This window comes from Spodoptera frugiperda, chromosome 25 (assembly GCF_023101765.2).
Source record: "Spodoptera frugiperda isolate SF20-4 chromosome 25, AGI-APGP_CSIRO_Sfru_2.0, whole genome shotgun sequence".
Taxonomy (NCBI): domain Eukaryota; kingdom Metazoa; phylum Arthropoda; class Insecta; order Lepidoptera; family Noctuidae; genus Spodoptera; species Spodoptera frugiperda.
Window position 1 is genome coordinate 21,529,475 of NC_064236.1, and position 25,709 is coordinate 21,555,183.

Sequence of the window (25,709 nt, forward strand, 5' to 3'; positions counted from 1 at the left end):
GGTACTAAGACAAACGCTGTATTATTGACAGCCGAGATATATGTGTGAGATAAAGATATATATGAGATACAGACCGAGCCTAGTGCAGTTTACACTGTGTAAACTGGAACATAAATTTTATCATATCGCTGCGACATATACCTACATTGAGCTGGTAATAAAGAATTTTATTATTATTAAATACCTAGAGTTATTTTCTTAACATTTAGTTAAACTACAAGAAAAATCTTTATTGTGCTTGATAATGTTTATTTCTCTCATATATGAGAGAGACTATTTCACGAAATAAGCCAAATATAAGTAGGTAATTTAGCTTGCTTATACTAAAACTAAGAACTGACCAAATTATACGAAGCTATGCCTAATAGATACTCCAAAGAATTATTGTATTAACTTGTGCCCTAATACTCCATGAAATGTCGGTATTAATAAAAGTATTCCTAATCAAGAAAAAACACCGTCAACATAAAAATATCCTACTTACCCACATGTCACTTCCGTCATACTAAATTATACTTCGTTGCGTAAAACAATCGATTACCTTACAAGGAAGGGTTTTCCTGATCCAACTCCTAAGGTTTAATTAGCCTGTACATGCAACTGGTGATGAAGTAAGTATTATGAAAAATAGTAGACATTAAGTAAACTAGATATTACAGTTACTGGCTGTCATCACTACATGTTTCATGCAAGTCCCCCTTGTGGTGCATGCCAAGACAATAGGTGATGACTGGGTCAAAAATAAATTAACACCTACAACTTTTCAATACAATAAAATATTCAAAAATAATCACACTCTCATTCATAGATGAACTACTTAATTTTCGATTTTTTCTAGCAAAAATTCTAGAACTAAGTCTGCTATTTGACTTATAACGTCATAATAGAGTATTTCATACAAAGTTCATAGAAAATATCGTTTATGACGTTTCGAAAAAAGTATTGAATTTGACTAGTAGGAAACATACGCATGTATTTGAAGGAAAATGTTAGCTGTTCTTTTATTGTGTGTTTATGTGTGTATTTTATTTTTTATATAATATCGTAATAGGTATTCTTTTCTTTTTTCATGGGGATGGAAACAGATTTAAAAATGGTTCAAAGAAATTTTGTTACATGGGACTTTAACACAAATGGTGAAAAGTGGGTGTGTGTTCAAGTTAGAAGCTCCACGAAATATAAAACAAATGGATTATGTAATTTGGTTATTACTTATTTACGTTATTCTTTAAGTCAAGTTCATTTGTATTGTTTGTTTACCGACTACGGTTACTCGGTTTTACCTTGAGCAAAAGTTGATCGACCTAACATCAATACCCATAATGCCCTAGAGACGTCACTTACGAACTCTTACAAATTGCACAGTTTATATTGATCTACTTTTGGAAAAGTTTACTAACTAACTTTTTTAAACTTGTAACTTTTATATTTCCGTGAACTAAGAGTAATATTTGCATTAATCTTTTTTAAACGGTGCTACACATTAGTATTTTCTCCTGTATCGTGGGTGCGTTTACAGACATACAAGCTCACATGCACATGACACCCAGACCCGAAACAACAATTTGTGGATCACACAAAGACTTGTTTCGTACGTGAATCGAACCCGCTACACGTTGCATGCAGCAGTTGCACCGCGCCAGCCGTGCAGTCATATCCTTTCAACTATCGAATATTGTTACTGCTTTTTTTTAAGGTGGAAAAACATACAATGACTTCTCCCGTCTTGGGCGAAGCGAGAGGGAGTGTCAAGTCTCTTACTGACTAAAAACAACCCCGTTCCTACTCCTACTTTTCGAGCCGGAGCCCCGGTAAACCCGCCCGGTAAGTCCGCAGCTCCGGATCATATTGTTACAGCTAAAAAAATGTTGTTTTTTGTATAGAGGAAGGAAAATCATCTGCCACAAAAAGCGACGCCGTTAAAGTGTCTGTTTTCAAAACCTGCCTCATAATCTATACTAATATTATAAAGCTGAAGAGTTTGTTTGTTTGTTTGAACGCGCTAATCTCCGGAACTACTGGTCCGATTTGAATAATTATTTTTGTGTTGAATAGTGCATTTATTGAGGAAGGCTATAGGCTATAAAACATCACCCTATGACCAATAGGAGCTAAGCAGAGCGGATGAAACCGCCTGGAAGTAGCTAGTTCGTTATATTATTTGATATTTGATGAAACAAAATTCTTGCTAGTTTGATTCTAATAATTATGTTAATGAATTATTATCAATATCAAAGTAATAATTAGCCTGTGTGTGTTTACTTTTCAATAGTAAAATATATTCACTACCAAAACAATAATTATCATTTCTCCGTTACAATTTACAACCATACATTATTATGGAGAAGCGAAACCGCGGCGCAGAATAAGTTTCCTCTACAAATTGTATGAAGCACTTTGTAACGATCATTACAGACCATTAACTTGCTAATGAATATAGCACAAGCCGACCAACTCATTGCATATTTAGTGCTTTAATTTAATGCTACATATTATCTGAATACGTCAATACTTAGTTGGTTACTGGGACGACCAATGGTTAATATAGAATACAGATACTGATTCATTAAAACATCATGTATTAGTATAACGGTAATTACTATTTCTGTGGATAGTAAAATTAGATAGTTAATGCTTAAGTACTTTCGTAGCAATAAATATAGTTGTGGGTAATTGTAGTGTGTAACATAGGCATTATAAATATTGATAAGATTTATTGTAAAAAACAGGGCACGGACCAAGAGTTCGTGGAGAACTATTATAAGTAGAAATAAAAAAAAACCGGGGTAAATCTACAAAGTAACTTTATTCTTATATCTGTAAAAATAATTTCGGGGTTCGAATAGGTGCGCGGTTTTCCTCAAGTTTTAAATTAAAGTTAATTCTTTGAGGCACTTATATTAAATGTAAATCTAGCTAAGTTATGTTATCAGTGTAGTATTTTGCCAATGCTGGGTTCACGTTTGACCGCTATCTCACCTGATGGGAAGCTTCGAAAGCTCTTACTAAAACGTTAGAATTACCCTTCTGACAGAGACCATATTTTGCATCTACGAATCGAATGTTCCAAGTATTGCTAGTCTATACTAATATTATAAAGAGGTAAAATTTGTAAGTTTGTATGTAGGGGGTAATCTCTGGAACTAATGATCCAATCCTAAAAATTTTTTCACTGGTAGAAAGCTACATTATTCCTGAGTGCTATAGGCTATAAATTATTTTTCAATCACAACTTTTGTCTAGCAATTCGAACAGAAATAGCTCATAAAACAGAATAATATGCATGCGCTGCCTAAACAATTGCTTAAAATTGAAAACAATGTATGGCAATCTGGTTTGTCTTAATGATTTCTACAAAAAAGTCCGCGACGCCATATTTCTATCTTTTATATTTTATCTTTTATACGTCTTTTATTGTTTAAAAATCATTTTTTCGGATTACTTACTTTGGTTGATTATTTAAGCAACAAAATATTAATTATTATCAAAATAAATTATTTCAGTATCACAAGGACATCATACAGCTAAGATTTGCCTTTGCCAAGTTTGGTGGCCATGGCCAAGCTTGGCGACTATGGCCAAGCTTACCTTAGCGTGACAGTACGACACACTTAGCTTGAGATTGAACTTAAAAATTGATCGTAATAGTATAGACATTGGTGTTATCCTTCTTATTTAGATATTAGGTAAAATGGGAATAATACATTTATGTTTGTGTTATGAGACCCACCTAGGACTAGTTGAGTAAGGGGTGAGAATAAAAAAATCATAATAAAGGAGGTTCTTAGTTCGACCTGTGTGTATGTATGTATGTGTGTGCGCGATTATCTTGCGTTTGTCTCGCTCTTTGTTCATCTTTTTTTTCAAGTCTGTGTAGTTTGTTTTCTAATAAAGAAACGAGCATGCCTAAAAGGAAATATTGTATATAGAGAAGCATTAAATTAAATAGGTACCGAATTCGTTCAAGTTCGGTAGCAGGTTATAATTATAATATTTGATTGATATCTATTATATAAAAATAAGTCGGGTTTTCCTTCCTGACGCTATAACTCCAGAACGCATGAACCGATTTCCACGGTTTTGCATTCGTTGGAAAGGTCTCGGGCTCCGTGAGGTTTATAGCAAAGAAAAATTAGGAAAAAATTAAAGAAAAAGCAAGGAATCAGGGAAAATCATTGGTCGCGAAACGGAGTTCGCCGGGTTTGCTAGTATGACATAAATTATTATGAGATCATCGTACCATTTCAACCCGAAGTTGCCATAAAAAGCGACTAAGGGACTAACCTTGAGCAGACAAGAGAATTTCGGTAATCTTCGAAATTACTGATCCGATTCCAAAAATTATTTTACTAATAGGAAGCTACAATAGCGCCGAGTGTGATCTTATGTTAAAACAAGAAATTTTCCGCGGACGAAGTCGCGGGCAGAAGCTAGTAATATAATATTGCGGTTCAACCTTCGTTCGCTAACTTATTAAGTAGGTACATAATTAGTTTCAGTTTCGGTGTAACCTTTAACTAGCTATCAATCATAAAGATCATTGCGAATAATTGCCCTATCAATTTAATTTCAGTTCCTAGTATTTCAGGCGAAGCGGTGAGTTCGAAACCTACCAATGGCATAGTACCAATGTCACTTTTACCGAGTTATATGTACCTTCTAATATTATTTATACAACATTCATGAAAGGTGAAAGGAAACATCGTGTGCGAACCTTGACCTTATAATTTCTAATTTCCTTACCTTCTCCGTGCGAGAAGAGGCTTTTGGTGAGCAGCGGCCACTTATAGGCTGTTTGTTGATCTGATGGTGTTGTGGTTGTTGGTACAAACTGCTTCTAAGTGGCAGACTGGTAAGCAAAGGTCCACATCTAACAACCAAGTGGAGACTCACTTTTCACCACTCATGCTATGAGGCCCATGTAAGAATTATTTATAATTAAAAATCGAAAGTGGTTTTCTCGTGTTTCAGTGGTTCTAATAAAAATGTTATTGATTTTACAATATTATGTATCATATTACTTTTACTGCCTCATTGGCCGAGTGGTTGCAACTGCGACTGCCGGGCAAGGGGTCTCGGGTTGTCTCGGCTTTTTTCGGTTTTTCGAAAATTTCTCAGTAGAAGCACGGAGTCTGGAAATGTGCCCGGTATACGGCAATAGGCTCACCACCTATTACATGGGACTTACAACATAAATTGTAAAAAGTGGGTGTACACAGTGGCATTACGTGCCATAATGTGCACCTCTGCCTCTACCCCTTCGGGGATTAAAGGCGTGACGATATGTATGTATGTATGTATTACTTTTATTTTGTTGTTGAAAGCTTGTGCCTGAATATAGATGTTGGATTACAAAACAAACTCAACATAAAGTGCAGTACAAAGAGTCATAAAACAATCTAGCTGCACAATCACAACAAATACAAACCCACGCCACAGTAATCTTTAAAGTACAAACCTAAGTGTATTAAGTCCCTCACTCTACCCAGAAATAAAAACAAAAGTAAGTACCATTGCAAAATGGTCGTTATTTGAAACAATAACAGGGTTTATATTTCTAAGTGAGCGGCAGTGGCTGGCAGGCACGTCAAGGGAACTTTCAAAGTAGAAACAGACCTATAAAAGTTTGACCAATCAAGTAGACGGCTAACGGCAAATAACGTTAAGGGGCAACGTTTATATGTGAAAACCTTAACTTTAAGATATCGATCTTAGATAGAAGAATCTCTTTGTATTTTCTTTCATTAAAGGCAAAAGGTTTAAAATGTATAACTTTCAAGATACCGTACATTAATGAATCACGATAATCTATATAAGTTAAATATTATAATAAATCTGTAGAAGGGTCAATTCTGTACATTGAAAATATTAAAAAAATAAATATCAGGGGGTGTTACTGGATCGATACCAAATCCGGATTATTATTTTTTTTTTGGCCGGCATTTATTATCAGTGTAGTCCTATAGGAAATGCCGGCCTCATCTAGTTATTTAAGAGATTGACGTGTAAAAGTGTTATTTTATATAACCTATTTGCAAAATAAATATCATTTATCATTTATCATGCTAACGCGAGCTCAATAGCAGTACTAGCTCAATTATAGAGGGATCTCCTTAAATATTATGGGCCAAGCCATAATTGGATCCAATAGATATTTATAAGATTCTTCGCTTCCAAAGTGGAAAAATCCCCTCTCTCTAACTTGAATTAAATTAATTGATAAAAATTATTGATACATTTTTTATAGGAATTTTCCTGATCTACAAATTATGACTGAGGTAATTTTGCGATAAAACTTACCGTTTTCAAGAAAATCGCGAAAAACCCATTTTTTGGACCTTCTTACCCCGCTAAAATGTTATCCTTAAACAGGATCAAATGGGACTTTTGACACAACGTTTATAATTGTGATTTGAACATTTGTACCAATATTCAGCTAGGTGTGAATTTATCGTGGGTCAATGAATGTCTAATTTGACAGGACTATTTAGGAATAAGTGAGTAATACAAATACATGTGAAAACAACCCAGCCATATTTAACTGGGCTAATTAACGGAACTTTACTTAGACATGTAAGGAAAAGACAAAAGGATTGAAGTGTCGACTGAACATATCATCATGACAATCGAAAATGAATTATAAAATTACAGTAATCGTAGAAAGCCGAACCCTTCTCTAGTACTTAGCAAACAGTCCTAATTGCTACGCGTGCGTGACCACCGGTGGGATTCAACATATGCTACCACAAAGCCAACTATTATAATCACAACCTGTGGACGATAATTTGCCACTAGCCACGGTATATGCAATCGATATGATATGCTACAGGTTTTTGGAATCCTGTATTTCACACAAATATACCTTGGTAATGTCAGTGTGGGAGAACTATGCTTCGGCACAAATGGGCCGGCTCGACCGGAGTGATAACACGGCCTCACAGAAAACCGACGTGAAACAACGCTTGCGTTGTGTTTTGTTGTGTTAGTGAGTTTACCGGAGGCCCAATTATCCTCTTTCCCAATCTTCCTAATCCCCGATTCCCCAACAACGTGATTCTTTAGGGGAATAGGAGGAAACAATCTAGTAAGTAATTAGTATTTAACTAGTCCTAAATAGCTTCAGGGTTCTTAAACCGGGCTTAAATGTATTAGATTTTGTAATTTAAATATGTTTCATCGTAGCAACGTTCATTAGATGTTACGTCAAGACACTTTCAATAGATTTAAAACTTACTTCTTAGTCGTGTGGTCGCAAGACTCTTAATAATTACGTTTAGAATTGAATCCTTACTGCCACACTCAGAGACATGTCATGATTACTTTACACAAAATTTACTACTCATATACCCGCGAACTTTGTTTTGCCTTGAATTTGTTCCGCGTATGTGTCATTTTTGTCTTACATAAGGACTATATCCAACTCAGAAACCCATCAAAAAGGATTAGATAAATCACTTCAGTTGTTCTCAAAAATTTGCGCTTAGTAACACATTTAGCGATTTATTAGCTGATTGAATGATGCCTGCGGCTTCGCTCGCACCTGTGGATTGTAGTCTTTTTGAAAATCAAAAGTAGCCCAAGTTACTCCTTAGTACATCAGCTACCTGCCAAGTCCCTTAAAAATCTATCCAGCCATTTCGGAGAATAGCGAGAACAAACAGACTGACACACCGGCAGACAGATACAAATTGGAAAAAATGTATCGTATGTAAGAATATATTTGTTACCAATCGAACTCTTTTCACAGTTTTCGGGAGAGTCGACCGATGGTCTACATATTTAACGAAGATCAGACAGCAGTGCTTTCTAACAAACCTAATCGTATGGAACTGCGATTTACAAGCGTGAAGATTATGTCAAGTCCCACTTTTCCGGAGCTGTGGAATACCTAGCGGGTTTACAGTTTTCTGTATATAAACTTCTCTGAAAACTTAAAATCTGCTGTTGATTACAATCGTCAGATTTATCTTCAAAACATGTAGATAACTAACTACATTAACTTATCGCGGAAACCTAACTATTAAGAATTTGAGAAACTAATATTAAACTTAAGATTTAACAGTAGCACCGAGAGTTATTCAAAATCGAAAGTTTAAGCTAGATTGAATTCACCTACCTCTACGAAAATACTTCAATGTCAAATTCAAATAATATGAAGGTATATTATAACACTACGGAAACAAATCGGTCAAACCCTTCGACGCCCTTCAGGACGGAAACCAATCCTCATAAAAACGGTGCGTCATAAAAATCCGTCATAAAAATATGTGGGTATGTTAATACGCGGCCGCGGGACCGACGTGAATCCGATATTCGATTTTACTAGTTCTGATTTTATGTGGAATTAGTTGCAAAAGGGACGGGACCGAATTGGAAAACTACGTGGTTCCGTTTTTGCTGTAGAATATGTAGTTGAGTGATGAATTTGAATGTGAAATGATGGATGTATTATGATGTGAAAGAAAAAGCGTACCCGGTAAGTTCGGGTTCTTTTGACCCACTGAGGTAACTTTGATCTAAATTCCATAACTATAGGAATCCAAAACAATGATTATATTAGTTTTTTATTGGTCTTAAAGTTTGAGTCGGAATTACCGTGTAGGACTGCCCAGTAGTTTACAAGGGCACTGGCTCGAATAATAGGAGTAGGAACGGGGTGCCTTTTAGTCAGTAAGAGACACACCCTCTTACCGCTAAGGCAGGTAGGCCCTCTCGTTTCGCCTAAGGCGGGAGAAGTCGTTGGATGATTTTGCCCATTCAAAAAAAAAAGCGTCAACCTTACTCGATTTTAAGGTATGTGATGTTCAAAGAAGCTTAAGATGAATTCCGTAAAAAGGTAACTTTATTTCTATAGGTTTACCTTTAATTTAAATCGAAAGCTTTTTTATTGAACTGATTTATTTTTGTTTACAAAACTTGAGATCTTATTACGACGCAGTGTTCTAATATACTTAAGAATAACAAGTGAATTAATACATTCAATATGTACTTTAAAACTATGGCAATACACGAAGCACTAGCGAGTTTCACCGTTACCAAAACCTATTAAGTCCAAGACGTTAGTATTTTAATAAATGAGAGAACGTCACAGGCACTTTGGCAACTTGAAATTAACTTTGTGCCCCTGGGACCAGTATGAAAGCCATGAATACGGTACGGTACACGGCGCCATTGTTAACTGCCAGTCTCCATGAACTTGCAATGGAACTTAGAATCTGAGGAGCCATTGTGCAACGACTGTTGGCTTATGACAGTGCGCAATGACCGCCTATGGAAACGGAAATTCTGTTGAAGTTTGCCGAGATTTGTTCATTAAGCTGGGTCTACTATGCTGTTATGGCTTTAACTGGAACTGCAACGCCTGATATTATTATTGGCAGAAAATGTTCGTATGTTCGATCCCTTATTAAACGAAACAAACTACTACAGAGCAACAGACACAATTATGAAACTAGACATAAGGATAGATTGAGCCAGCCTTTCTTTAGATTGACAAAAAGTCGTTCATGGGATTCTGTGTTAAATGTTATAACAAAATTCCAGAGGAAATAAAACACCTAAATGAAAGACAATTTAAATTATGTATTAGAAAAACGATGTGTAGACTAGCATACTACAAATTGAATGATTATATAGAGGATAAAAATGCTTGGAGGCAGGTTGGTCCAGCTCCACAGGGTAACGAAAAAAAAAAACTAATTCCAATAATGTAGTAATATAACCATGTTATTTCAATGTGTTCTGTTAAACTTGATACAATCGTTGTAAATGTGAGAGCCCTGTAATTAGCTAAAACTGAATTAGACTAGTAGAATGCACTTGTGTCAGCTTGGAGTTGTCATGCTCACTCAAAGGTCTCATTGGCGGTGGCACGGGCATTGGATCGCTCGATTCCCTGCAATATGGTTGAGTTGGGCGGTGCTGGTGTACGTGTCATGTTCGTGAACGGGCGCTGTCAACTGGGACTGGTCAACTCCAGACTGCATTAATTTTGTTGTTCTCAGGGTTATTTTCTTTTTCTATCACTTTCACTGAATATTAGTTTTACATTGTTCTCACATAGTTGAAGCAATCGAAACAATGTAACCAAGAATTGTATTGTGAATCTGATTGAAAAAGAGTAACCTATGGAGTTTCTTGCTCGTTCTTCTCTATACTGACCTATACTAGAGGACTGACCGACAGACAGACGTTATTAATATTATTATATTTGCTTTGACGTTTAAAAGTGCCTTCCTGGTCTATTTGAAATAAATAATTTTGACTTTGACTTTGAACGATGGTTATGTGATCGTATTTCGACAAAGAACGCTGGTAAATAATTTCAATCGGGAGAATAAACTTTATATAATTTATTTCGATTATAATGTGTTGACTGAATTCAAAGAACTGAATATTTCATTGTAAAATATTAGTATTGTTTTGTACCTAAAATAATCAATATAGTGATTCACGATGTTTCTCTCAAACAGCTATTTTCCAATGAACGTTAAATTTAATTTAATTTAATTAATACCATTAACTAAATAACGGAAATTAAAGTGCATTAAACGATATTTCAAATATCCTCTATATATGTATATTTGAAATGTCGAGGATAGCCATATTTCGGAGAGTAGGTACAAGGACATTTTTGAAACACTAACTATGAAAACAAAAAAGTTCGAATGGACAACAAACTTCATTTTCATCCATTCCATTCCTTTCCAATATTAACGTACCGCGTTGACCTCTTTAGGGACAAGTTTTTCTATTTTATTATCGACAATTACACGGCGACAGAAATACCAATGTATGACGGATGCCACCAGTATTGAAATTTGGCCTCTCTTCTTATTTCTTTACTTATTAAAGATTTTCACACCTTTTCAACTTAGCAGTGTGTGTGGAACGCGTGTGGTTCGTTTCTTAAATATTAGCTCCCCGCACACATTACTTTATGTGTGCCGCAAACTTTGTAGATACTCTTAAAAGTAGTACAAAGATTTTCGTAAGAAGGCATATTTAAACACTACTGACAAAAGATGAAAGAATACATCGTGAGGAATATTGGGCTTATAATTTCTAATTATAAGTTTGAAATCGCAAGCCTGCATTGAGCAAGTTAATGCCTAAACTTTCTCCGTGTCCTTATCGGCTGTTGAGGATCTATATGCAAGGATGCTGTACCAATTAATGTCTTATCGTATACGGCTACGTCTAAACCAACACGAATATGATATAGGGCTATAGTACCTATATAGTTTATACATAATATTAGGGCCTTGCAACAGGCTTTGCCTAATTCAAAGGCTAACCGTAAATGGTTCGGCAATGTTGACGATATTACACTAGGAATCAGTAATGAATGTGTGCTGACGTTGACAGCGATGTATGATACATATTAAAAAGGATTAAGTTGGTCAGTACCACCGTGTGTGGCCTAGGGTTGTTTAAAAAAATATACAATTTTATTAATTTTAATTATTACAGTTTTTTTTTCTCACCAAAACATTATCAAACATATGAAAAAAGTTATGAATTAGTTAGCCAAAGTTATTAGCTACTGTTTGTCGTTGTTTTTTTGTTTCTACGACGCATACAACCTTTGATATCACTTAAAGTAAAAAATATATTAAAATAGGCATAATTTTTAGGGGCAGGGGGTTCAAACCCTCATATTTTTTTTTGTCGATAAAATTAGATGTAGTACTCAGCCTTAACGGGTTAGAAGTCTCACCCCTATCACATTGTATATTTTGAATTTATGAAACAGAGGATTCTTTAATTTCTTTGAACCATGTAAAAATCGCGCTTCGTTTGTTTTTAATTTCAATTTTTGTGTCTCTATTTAATCCTAATGATATTTGGGACTAGCGGGAACTAAGAATTAATAGCATGTAGATACATAAAAGATAAGGACTGAAATTGTTAAGATTCAGATAAATAAGATAATAATTATCTCTTAATGTTCTTAAAACAAATAAAGAACAGAAATAAGTAGACGAAATGCAAATGTCCTTCAGAAGTTGTGAAATGTTTTATTAAAATTATGAAACATCACACACAGATATTATGTGTGTGTATGTAATTATCCCCAGGGACGAAAGCGTTGGCATGTCAAAGACCTTTCCAATTAACCTTAGATGAAACTTATGTGAACACTTGAAAGCGATTTCATTACCTACTAGAGTTCTCGTCCATCATATTTTAATATTTTACTGTATATACAATACTGCCTATCTTTAATTTAAAGCAATATTGACTAAAAATAAATCTGCATAAAATACTATTTTGTGACAATTAATGAGTTATAAAATGATCACTTGCAATGGTTTAATATTACTTTAAACCTCTGTTCAATTATTCGTCAAACAAAAAAGGCAACACAAACTGCTTCGTATTTGGCATTGAGAATGCGATACCTCCCTCTTAATCGATGAAACTTCATCACAGTTAATCTGTGCTTGATGCGACAAATCGCTCATCACATACATCGCTCCTGTCGCAACCAAAATTGTCAATGCATTAGCTTATCTGACAACGAGCTTTGATATCAAACCTGACTGATAGGCCTGATTGCCGCAGCTCATCGCGTCTAGGCAGCCTAATATATAGGTAGAAAAGCTTAAATATCACGTCACGCTACGCACGTCGCAAACGGTGACACGTTTGTTATTGTTGAATGAAACAGCCACATTAATTAGCTATAGGTAGGTATTATTAATGCTAAGTTTGTACATGTGGTCCGTCAGCTGGCAAAGTTATCTATTAATACCGCATTAAATATGCTTTGTTCACAGTTGGCGTGTGAATAGATATGTTGTTCACATACTCTTTATACAGTTTCATGTTTCAGTTTTAACTTGACTCAAATATAAATGGGAGTATTTGGTATAGAGAGACTGCCATCAGAAATATTTTAACCAATTAGGCTGATCCTTATTTTTGGTTACATGTAATCCTAGTAATGAGATTTTCGTTTTTACTTTTGCCATTATATTTTTTTCACCGCGCCATCACACGTGTGTTATTCACACAACACCTTTGATAGAAATACTAGAGTGGCAATAAAACCACACCACATGTTCGGCAAACAGTCACTTGTGGCCATCTCACGCAACAATGCTGGTTAAATATTAAAAGTGCAGTTAGTCAGAACAGTTAGTCGGTGATAGGCTACAGTTAGTTTAATTGAACCAGGCTTGCTAACTAGACGGTGTATGAGCTTTTATAATCGACTGACTAAGGGCCGATGAATGGCGGTTTTTATAGTGTAGCTACGTGTGTCCAAGTTACTGTTGCATTTCTGACCGTAGTTTAACGAAGGAAATTTATTTTATCTGGTTTTTGAAATGATAACCAAACATAGTGACATTTTTATATTGCAATTTCAAGAATTCATAAGCATTTTGTTTTATAAATGGACTAGCTTTGTGGTGCCCGGGCTTTCTCGTTGTAGCTCTCTCCAGACGGATCGCGGGACGATCTCCGGCCGCCGTAAGTGCGGGCCTGCGGACGGCGAGCAAGGGTACCTCGCCGTCCGACCCGACCCGTGCATTATGCGCGTCGCGTTTCGCGCGCGAATTGGATGATTTTTGTATCTTCTGCGCTATGTAAATTTTCAATGAAATCTTTTGCCAATCCTACAGCATGGCCTCTACAAATGCGAAAGAGTGTTTTATTTTGGTTTTGTTTGATTGCTTATCTTTCTCGCATCGGAATTTGTCATAGTATCATTTTTGTGTCTGGACAAATGTACATAGCTACTGAAAGAGAGTTTTGTTAGGAAATAGGACAACAATCGAGAACACGGATCACGATCTTCTGGTGTTATGATAAGTGACACCAGAAAACTTACGAGTGGTATAGGCTACGTTTTCTTGACACGTGGACGAAAGCGTGATTAACAGACAGTAAGTATATATGTTTATATGGCCTAGGAGCAAGCAGGCCGGATAACCGGACGGTAAGCGAGGGAGAGCCATGCTTCGGCACGTATGGGCTGGAAACAACGCTTGCGTTGTGTAAGTGAGGTTACCGGAAACCCAATTCCAATTCCCCCTTCCCAATCTTCCCCATCCCCGATTCCCGAACAACAACCCTTAAATTCCTAACTCCCAAAAAGCCGGCAACGCACTTGTAACGCCTCTGGTGTTTCAGGTGTCCATGGGCGGCGGCGATTGCTTACCATCAGGTAATACGTATGCTCGATTACCGGCGTGTTTCATAAAAAAAAACAATCTGCGCCGCCCATGGACACTCACTCACCATTGGCTTTACGAGATCATTGTTGACCTTTTGAGAATGGGAGCAGAATTGGGTCGATAACCTCACTTACATAACGAATACGTGCTTTCACGCCGGCTTTCTTTCCGGTCGTGATATCACTGCAGCCTTTTCGTACCAAAGCATGACTCTCTTATGTAAATACTAGCCCCAAGTTACACTAGCCGTAATACTGTAATTAGGTAAATATTATCGTAATACCTAGGGAATACATAATTAGATGAATGATAGTATGAATGTACATAATTATATGCTCTTTGGTTGATGCATAGCGTTGAGATATTAGCTGTCACACCGTTCACACTAACGTGTCTATTATCGCCACAGTGCCGTAAAACGGGGTGAATAGAATTCAAAGGGTGAATAGGAATAGGGTGAACATATATTAGAACATTTTCCCAACATTTATTCACCCCTCTTCTGTATCAGCTATTCAACCCTTGAATTCTATTCACCCCGTTTTACCGTATAAAATTCGACTAGTAGTTGATTTGTTATTTTTATACGTTTTACAGATTTCTTGGAATTTTTAAGTTGATAATATGATATTTTATGGTATTCTCAGTAGCAACTAAGTTTACGTATATATTTTAGGCATAAATATATTACATTCTACTATGTAGATATTAATGATTTTAGGTGGTGTTTTGAATGAGAATTACATATTAATTAATTTTTAAAGAAGAGTTTTATACTCACTACTTTTGTAAAATAACATTTCCGTACAGTTTAAATTAATTATTTATTTTATTTTCGAAAACCATTAAAATTAAGCTACTTATTCTTTATTATGTAAATATTAATATTGGAAGCCAAAGAAAATATTTTAGAAGATAGTTTTAAGCAAACAATAGACATTACGATACATCTATATCTAAAACTACATAGGAAACCTAGTTCTGTTTATCACAATTTTAATTATAAAGTTATTATTATTAAATTGATTTTAGCAAAAGATTTTTATATTTAATCATTATTAAACTAATTTTAGCAAAATATTTTTATATTACATTTATAGATATTATTATATTATATTAAAAGATTAGTAAAGTTTAGATTAGTTTAGTTTAAGATTAGTAAACATTTATTTAAAAAATCATTTTCTATAGCTTGTCAAAGTTTAATAATATGAATATTTGTTTTATTTTAAGATAGAAGAGAGACTAATTTTTTATGAAATTTTATAGAGACTACATAAGAAGGGTGTACTATATGTATGTACTTACATATGTGTGTATATTCGCTTCCATGTTGACCTGGGGATTAAAGAAAAATAATCTGTATCAGGTGCAAGAACACTGGCCAAGAATTATGAACCTAATGTACTATGTAGTAAGACTGAAATTACTGAAAAATTACATTTAAATTAAACATTTACCTATATAGGTAATTAGTTTTTGTTTAATTATTTTTATATGATTACTTATATATTTTTTATATTATTTTAATTCGTCCGTTTTATTAATTTTGTTTGCAATTTACATACTAAATATTATGACACTAAATAAATTTCGATAAATAAACAAACAGGTATTTGTAAACTCATTTTAATTAAACGGGTTAAAAATTGTATGTTTATAAGAACATACGTATCTTATCTATACTCCAAAAGTTATTTCAGTCAAAAAGCGAAGAATCAAAGAACTAAAAATAACATTTTGCCCGACCCTAGATTGAACCGACACTCGATCAAAGACTCTTTGTAAGTCATCAAATAAATACTCATCTATAATTTACGAAACTCCTTTCTTAAAAATACTTCCTCGTTTAATAAATGTCATAGAGTTCATTTTTGTATCCACAGTTCTTTCAAACTGCAATCTAAAAGAAAGGACAACAATAGAATGATACAAAGAAAAGGCGACCTTAAAGAACTTAAGTCGATACATTATACAAAGGGACTTGTGTCACAGCATTGCGGTGTAATAGTAAACTCTACTTAGAAGTGATAGGGTTGAATTTAGTTTGTAAAAGATTTTTCTTTTGACGAAATGGAAAATATGTCCCACAATTACCACTTACAACATAATGATCGTTATTCTACGAGAACCCTTCTCGTAGGCAGAGAAAGTACTGTTACAACGTCTACTTTTATTTTATAGATTTCATTAAAATAGTCTTTTGTATGTTTAGTCGAAACAGGTCTTTAGGGACAAGTCTGTCACCAAACTTTGTTTTATTTATTCGGAGTTACAAAGAAAAATGATCTTATATTGTAAAAAACATCTAATAATATTTACCTAGTTGTTCATGACTCGCTCGATCTCACAAGTCGCAACTATAAGTTAATTTAATTAGTAAATAGATAATTATCGAGTAAGGTTTCCAATTATAACGATTATCGAGCAAAGTTGGAATCGATTATGACGAATATAATTCATTGTATTGTTGGTATCTATACTAATATTATAAAGCTGAAGAGTTTGTTTGTTTGTTTGAACGCGCTAATCTCCGGAGCTACTGGTCCGAATTGAATAATTATTTTTGTGTTAGAACTTTCTTGAACCCCTCCCGATACTAAAACCTGGCTACGCCTATGACTTTAACTATATTCTTATACTCATAATAAAAATAAAACACTTAAACAAATGGCTAATAATACCATCTTACTTACATACTTCCTAAGACAAAATACTGTTGCCTTGAAAAGATAAATGAGGATACCATACAAATCTACTCCTTACCTGCCTATCACTCGCGTCTCAGTTCATTGAACCTGTCTTAGTTACACTCAATAATATCAACAACTCCCAATAACAATAAAACAATACGACTCTCTACATATTACCTCACAGCATCCCAACGACTCGATACAATAAACTCGTTTACATATCTCAAAAGGCTAGGATTCAATAAGTGCATTTTTTTATTATAAACATGCCTCCTTTACGACCATAGACGTACATAAGAATAACAATTGCTAGCGTTCCCTCGCCCGCGTTTTGTTCAAAGACGACCTTCAGAAACCTCAACCATCCCTTTCTTTCCCATTGTAAAACAGCTACACCCGTCTCACGTTACGTTGGCGCAAACATGAATAAAATAACACTGTTGCCGCTATCTGTCTCGCTCTTATCTGGGGTTTCCGAACAAGCGGGAAAAGGACAGTAAGTTAGGGTAGAAATGCAATAAAATAGAGATGCCTACATGGGAGATTTGTGCCTTAAAAGCGGTGGAGTCCGTTCCATGCGTGGATGTTTTATTTGCTTAAAGAGAAACGGTTCCGAAGTGTTAACTTCCATTTAATTTGATACAATTATCTTGTTTATTTGGTTGTTGGCAAAAACCTACAGTTTTATCAATTTATAGTTCGGCTTTAAGTTATTAATGTCGGTCACAATGGTAATGTTCGAATATTCGACGTCACATTTGTTGACTGAATTTAATGTTTTCGCCGACCTTTGGTGGAAATGGAACGAGACGGCGTCATCAAGTGAGTAAACAACTTTCACCCACCACGTGCCACTCGGTTCACAGAAAATGCTCGAGTGAAAATAATTCCTAGAATTACGGAGACATATTTTAATGTGTCAACTACGGCACTTGGTATTTTAAAAAAAATATACAAAAGCATTTTCATTTTTACACAAATAAACTTGACCTTTTTATAAAAGGTCAAGTTTGGAGGTACGACTGCCCTGTTGGCACGGTGGCTGGGCAACTGGCTGCCGTACAATGTGTAGCGGGTTCGATTCCCGCACGGAGCAACTCTTTGTGTGATCCACAAATTGTAGTTTCGGGTCTGGGTGTCATGTGTATGTGAAATTGTATGTTTGTAAACGCACTTACGACACAGGCGGAAATCCTAATATGGGGTAACGTCTTTTTTTTTAGAAAAAAAAAGAAAAGATATAGAAGGAAAATCCCGTGTCGGCGTTGAATGTGTAATAAGTATGAATATAAGTTTTGGGTACGTATCGGAAAAGAAAATGTCCCGTATTGGTTCCCAGAAGTTATGGCAACTCTACCTTTTATGCATACAGTGTGCAATATATTTTGCTGCTGCAGCCTAGTAGGCTAAAAGCCACTGAAAGGGGATTTGAACCAGACATGAGTTTGTTTGCCGATAATCTTGTAGTGTGTGCAGATAGAGCCATGGAGGTGCTCTCTGGATGTGCAAATATTATGACGTCTGGTGTACGTGCAGCTCATAAAATAATATTGGAGAAAGGCCACGGCTTTAGGTAGCTCTTGTTTACTAAACTCTTGGAAGGTTGCAGGCAGCATGGTGCTTAGGAACTAAAAACCCTTGAAAATGTTGCACCAAACCAACAAGTAGGTGCTTAAAAGTGTTAAAAAGACTCTAAAAATGTGCATCATCCTCTAAGGAGAGTAAATCCACAAAGCACAAATCTTCCAATTATTATTAAACTGGTAAAATCAACTGGTAAGTTCAAACTCGATTACGGCAGGTGTCCTCGTGTAACCTAGAACGCAATTACGTCAGACATGTATTGGGTAATCGAAGTATCGGACAATAACTCGACTCGTGCAACTCACATAATGGTGAATCAATTTCGCGTCGCAGTGGCAGTCACGCTATTGGAATACCGTCACGTTAATGTACAAATCGATTCCAACTCGATGTCACAAATCGATTTCGACTTTAGTGCTCACCGATTTCCTTGGATTTTTTAATATATTTGAGTGTTCTACTTTTTTATTTCTGCATTTTTAAGTGGTTGCTTGCTAATTTTTTGAAGTTGTGTGCGCATATTGTTTTACATTTAGTAAAATAAGTTTTAGTTGTATTTATAAGAAAATTGACACAACTCCTAATTAAAAAAAGCTAGCACCATAGATGAATTCCTACAGGATAAATAAGACTACCTACTTGTAACACTAACTTGGATGGGTAAGCCTAGTCTAAACTAAACAATAAATTACTTACAATATAATATACAGTCAACACTAAATAAGATGAAATATTACTTAAAAAATTACTAAAAAACGAGTTCTCATAAAACTAATTATAAAAACATTGTATGTTAAATATATTAAAAATAAATACTAAAAATTATAAATAAATATAACATATATATAAACTTATAATATATATAAAAATATAACATATATAAATAAATATGAATGGAAGCGAACAAATATAATTATAATTAATAAAAATATAATAAAAAAAACTTAATATATATTCTAATATACTACTAAACACATACACTAGAATATTGAAATTACCAAATATTTATTTAACTAATTTTACTATGACATTAAATTAATATTAAAAGCCCTTCCTCTCTCCTACGAATTTTATATTTTGCTGTGCCCGACAGGGTCCATAATTGTGACTTAATACTGTATTTTCTAACACCTGTGTACATTATGGATGCAATAAATACTTCAATACTTTAATAAACACCTTTACATAATTTGCATAATTGTTTAACATCTGTAATCGATTATATTATTATTGACTGATATAATATAATATAATGTGATAAATACTTTAATACTTGAATAAACACCTTTACACATTTGTTAGCATAATTGTTTAATATCTGTAATTGATTATATTATTATTTGAGTGATATAATATCATATAATGTCATGTACATGACCGCATGACCCACATGACCGTGAATAAATACGAATAAATACCACTGTTCCAGCTTAAATTGAAGTTTATCGAAAGAGGCAATTAATAATAAAGCAATTGATTTTAATTATTCGATTTTATTAGTGAATATGAAAATCTGAGTATAAAACGCATAAAACGTAATAACAATAGTGATCCCTGACCTTACAAGAATGATATAAAAGTGGTCAATGACCAGCAAAAGGTTGAGAACCCCTGGTATAAGATATACATTTTTTTATTTAAGGTATAACCTGGCAATTTCATTGTTTATCTTAGTGCATATAAAATAAATACATTACGGCCAATGAATATCACTAAAATAGATGTTATATTTGTTAGTAGGTAATAAGTTCAAAAATAGAGTTCAACTATATTTGATCTCAAGAGTTATCTTCTGGAATATCTAAAATTTTAGTATTTTCTTATTTAATATTTATTATTATATTTTGTTTATTATTTAGTATTGTATATTAAAATTGTATTATCGGCAGAACGAGTATTATGGGCTTTAACATTTAGTTCATCCAACAAAATATAGACGTATGGTTGAGCATTATTCCAGTAGCTCATGTAAGTAAGTCATATAATTTTATTTAAATAATAGAAACATTTTACTGCCTCAATGGTTAGGAGAAAATATGAAGCCCACATCAACCCCGCGTCGCGTCAAATTTTATCTTCTTCAATTGCTAAAACAGGACAATAACAAGTACCATTAAACAGACCCTTTATTACAATTAGACTAAAAACGTAAATGCTATAAATTCAGTGTACGACGAAGTTCACTTATATAATAAACTCTTTAGAATTTCACAGGGGGAAGCCCCCTTCAGAAATAACTGGCTAAGAAGGTTTCTTACTTGCATTAATTTAAACTGCAAGCCTTAAGCCGTATCACAAAGCATAAATAACGAGACGACTCTTTTACCTAAATAGGGCAAAAAGAACTTTAGTGGATGTATTATAATACTTAAAGAGCTTATGCCTTAGTGACTAAGCCATAAGCTCTTTAAGTATTATACGTATAAGTCTAACCTTATAAGTCTAGTCTAGCCAACTTTTTCCGGGCCAAGACTTACAGCCAATCAACGTACAAAGCTATGTCACAAAATAATAATACGCATCATAAAATGTATCATTACGTTACCACAAACTAAAGTGCTGAGCGTCAAACAACAATAGCTTTCAATTTCTAACGGCACTAGTGTTGATTTTAAAACCAAATTTATTCAATATTCACATGCGTTGAAATATTAATTCTTTACTACTTTAAAATGGACAATTTTGCTAATACTTTTGATTTATCGACGCAACTTTGGTTGCGTACATATAATATAATATATGTTTATATATTACAAGTGTATTTGGTTTTTGTTTATATATATAGCGGCATTACGTCCCGTAATGTTCAACTTTGCCTACCTCTTCGGGGATTAAAGGCGTGACGTTGTTATTGTTGTTGTTTATACAACGTGTAACAAAATACCCATATACATCAAGAAGCCCTGATGAATACAGGTTGAATAGAATCTCTACACAAAGTTTCAGCTTAAAATACGTTTAAAAAAAATTTGTAAATAAATACTTGGTATCGCATAGTTCTTGATTTCAAATCATACAAACGTGTCAAAACACTACAGGTATCACTCGCTAATATGACGAAACATTTCTTCTGTCAATCTGATCGCCTAGTATCTGTCTACCTAATTTTGATTCGCGCGCCGGCGCGATTTGAAAAATTCATAACTTGGTACCATGAAAACATGAGTTTAAAAAACCCTTCCCGTATCGTTTGTTATGTTATCTAGAAACCGTGCAATTGATATGTATACCCCCTTTTTGTTACACGTTGTATATATCTATAAATATATATATTTGTTTGTATGTAATAAAACATACAATCGCCGCGTCATGAATATGAGCCTCTAGTACGGCTTGAAACCAGTCGACTTCCTCGTCAAACAATTACGTGAGTAAGCTGATAACATCATAAATAATTTAGTATGTCTGACGAAAGTTATAATAAAATTATTCAACTATTTATGAAAATGTATGATGTATTAAATAAAAGTGTATTCGGTAACCAAGTTTTGGTTATAACATCAACAGTCCACACGGTGATCCAAGCACCGCCCGGAGTACACGGTGGAGCATACGCTGGCGGTGTGCCCTGCGTGGGCTGAGCACCGCCAAGTCCTCAGGGATGTGGTCGGCGACGGCGACCCTTCGCGCCCGGCACTGGTTCAGACCATGGTGCGGAGCGAGAGGGACTGGGATGCCGTCTCCTCTTTCTGCGAAGCAGTCATGCTAGCTAAGGAGGAGGCGGGGCGCGTGAGAGAACAAACCTCCTCACGCCCCAGCCGTCGCGAGAGATACTTCGGGCGTCGGGGATCGCGGGACAATCTCCGGCCACCGTAAGTGCGGGCCTGCCGACGGCGAGCAAGGGTAGCTCACCGCCCGAACAGAACCAGACCCGTGCGTGCGGCGCGTCGCGTTCCACGCGCGCCTCAAAGAGCCATCAGACCACCACAGATGGGGCCCAGTAGGGCTGATGCCTGATCCGGAGCTGCGGACTACCTAGCGGGTTTACCGGGGCTCCGGCTCGAAAAGCAGGAGAAGGAACGGAGTGGTTTTTAGTCAGTAAGAGTCTGACACTCCCTCTCTCTTGAGGGGGGAAAGTCATCTTGGATAACTTTCCCCCCTCAAAAAAAAAACACGGTGATCCAACATTGGACTATGAGCCTCTCATACAGCTATTCTATTATCTATACTAATATTATAAAGCTCAAGAGTTTGTTTGTTTGTTTGAACGCGCTAATCTCAGGAACTACTTGAATTATTTTTTAAAATCAATGATGTGCAAAATCAGGAGGTTGCGGTCCGTTCCCACAGGAGTTTCTTAATTCTTTGAACCCGAATACGATCCCCCATATTCGCACAAGTTAAAAATATTTGCCCCAATAATTTTACTTAGAAATCTTAAACCACCAAATTTATGTAATGGGACCCGACTTCAAATCAAATTTCTTCGCAATAAACTGATCGTTACAAACATTTTGACTGATCCAGCTGTTGGCCAAACAGTGCTTATACCTCACATCACAATCAATCTAAATGATTTACCTTTTCTTAATTTTTAAAGAATTCAATTTCCCGTTACGCTATCTTTCGCCGTTACAATTAATAAATCACAGGTTCAAACATTTAAACACGTCGGAATAGATTTACGTCAAGACTGCTTTACACGCGGCCAACTATATGTTGCGTTGTCACAATCAGGTTGCGGAGAAAACCAATACGTTCTTCTGCCACAAGAAAATAAAACAAAAATAAGTATTATTTACGTAGAAGTACTTGAAAATAATTATGTTCTTTCAAAAACTAAATAGTCTAAAATAATAACAGAAAATGACGCGGACAAAGTCGTGGGTAACAGTTATAATTTATAAAGCTGAGAAGGTTGTTTGCAAAATTAATATGTTGCCCAAAAGAATTATTCCACGCGGACGAAGTCGCGGGCACAGCTAGTACAATATAAATGTAAATAAGAGATATTGTTTGAGTTTCTATCAAATGTATAGAGCACTTTAATCGGATTTTACGATACCCACGGGAAGACTAGTGATGGCGATAAACATTATACCAGAGCATCTGTACATTATTCATTTAAAATATAAATGTTATACTCGACAAACAAATTGCATAGAAATTAGCTCAAAGTTCCAATTAATTATTATTAGTTAGTTATTATCATTAGTTCAATCCAATAGAATCAATGTTATGTCTAACTTTGTCTTGATCTGCCACTTTAAATCGGCGGCTTCGATTAAATATATCTAAAATAGACATCCAGGATTCTGTATAGGAAATACCGAAAGTGCTAACTTTTAGTTTGATGACTGAAATGTTACGCGTGCAATGTTAAATGTCGTTACGTCTTATATATGTATCTGGTTTTGTTAAAGGCGTGTTCTTGGATAAAACACAATTTCACCAGCTGTGTTTAGTTACATTGCAATAAGAAGTACATAAGGAATTATACTTAAATGAGTTTATGTATGTTTCCTTGCTACGTATAGAGACACGCGGGTACGTGTTACGCAACATGTTATTGTTAAAAAATATAAATATTTAACTTATTTTTTTTATCTAGTTTTGCAGTTAAATTATATATATAAAAATTTAACTGGAAAACTAGAGAGAAATACCTACGTACGTTCAGTTCTAACCCGTTTCCAACCACTAAATATCCGAACCGACAATTCTATAAAACTATCTGACAAAAAGTCATACTTATTCATCGTTATTGTTTAGTTTATTGTAGAAAATTACGTAGGACCAATTGACAAAAATTGCTAAGGAACAACATTTCCTTTACAACATATTCATGTCACGTAAAACGTGCCCATTTCATAAATTTACGTCAACTTAAAAACTCAACAATCTTTCATAAAATAGTACTTTTATCTCCATGAAAAATAGCCTTTAAATCCTGTTTACACCTCCATAATTTGATTGGCCGTTAACATAATTATAAAAAGGTAACATTTTTTAAATGAATGGAACGCAAATACTAATTTAGGCTGAGACCACAACCGCGGCTAACCGCCCTAGCCGGGCACTGGGCAATGGGTTCTTACTACGTTGATGCGCAGTGAAACCATCCACTTTTAACATATAGTTCTATCGCTAAGTTACCAATGAACTGGCAACGGTTGTTCTCGCCAACATTTTGAAACATTATTCGGTTTCAAAATCAGTTGCGAGCAAAAACCACACGAGTTGCTCCCAACTGATTTTTGATTAAATAAACTCACATTCTTGATTAAATAAACTCATACGGTTTAAATCCGCCGCTGGCTTACTTTTAGTGCCTTAGATAGACAAAAATCCAGATATTTTTTTAAATAACCCTCCTTCTGGCGCAGTCGGGTAAAAAGAGTAACACAGTTCACTGTCGCAATGTAATAACAAAACAAATGTTCTATGGATAAATGTCCATCGATGGTTGGACGTATTAGTATTCATAAACAAAGAGTAGTGACTCACGTTCCATCGTTTCGTTTATTGTCACATTATTTCCGCCTTCACTTATATTATGTTTCACTCGATTCAAATAGTTCACCGATTGTTATTAGAGTTCAATTTTAATTTGTTGCGACTTGCTCAAATTTTATCAATGTTTTTTTTTATAATTATACGCATTTTAATTATTTATTTCAACACGCGGATGCCGCTTCTTCATGATACTAAAGACGATATTTAACATTAGAAGTTTTATGAATGAATCCAAAAGAAATCCCGATAGAAATGAACCTAAATGAAAATCGTCTTATTACGAAGCTGATAAAAATGTATCTGAAAGTTATTTCCATTGGTACCAATTAGCGAGGTGTGAATTTTCAAAAAGCCGCCATCCGCCGGCTGAAAGCTGAAAAACTTCATTATAATTCATGCCAATCATGATTAATATAAGTGTTCGCTTGCATAGTTTTCAGTGGATAATACGCTTAATGATACGACACCCGTAATTAAAACAAACAAAAACGTTTAAACCCCTATCAAATATATTACGTTCGACATACATTTCGTTCGACTGCCGATAAGGTATTCCATTATTTAACGAGGATTAAGCCTTGCGTTACGATATTCTTAAATTTGTGAACATAATATTAACATAAAGTTTTTTTTCTTCACATTCAAATATTCGATATCGTTTACAAAAGTCTAATTCTAATATTCTAATGTAATTTGTCCCACCTACACGAAACCGTCGGCCGGGCTACGGTGCTACGGCGCTACGGCCGTCGCTACGGGCTACGCCGTAGCCGTCGGCCGCTTACTTAAG

At 34.9% G+C, this 25,709-nt stretch overlaps 1 protein-coding gene across 2 annotated transcripts in view; it reads right to left on the reverse strand.

Annotated features, from left to right (window-relative positions):
• LOC118267476 (inhibitory POU protein) overlaps positions 1–25,709 on the reverse strand; it is a 78,295-nt gene that overhangs the window by 50,359 nt on the left and 2,227 nt on the right. Inside the window, exon 2 of one of the 2 annotated variants that reach the window (XM_050704097.1) lies at positions 15,495–15,524. The exons of the other annotated variant lie outside the window; for it this stretch is intronic. Coding sequence (XP_050560054.1) covers positions 15,495–15,524 — 30 coding nt within the window. The remainder of the gene's footprint in view (positions 1–15,494; positions 15,525–25,709) is intronic. 2 annotated transcript variants of the gene reach the window in all.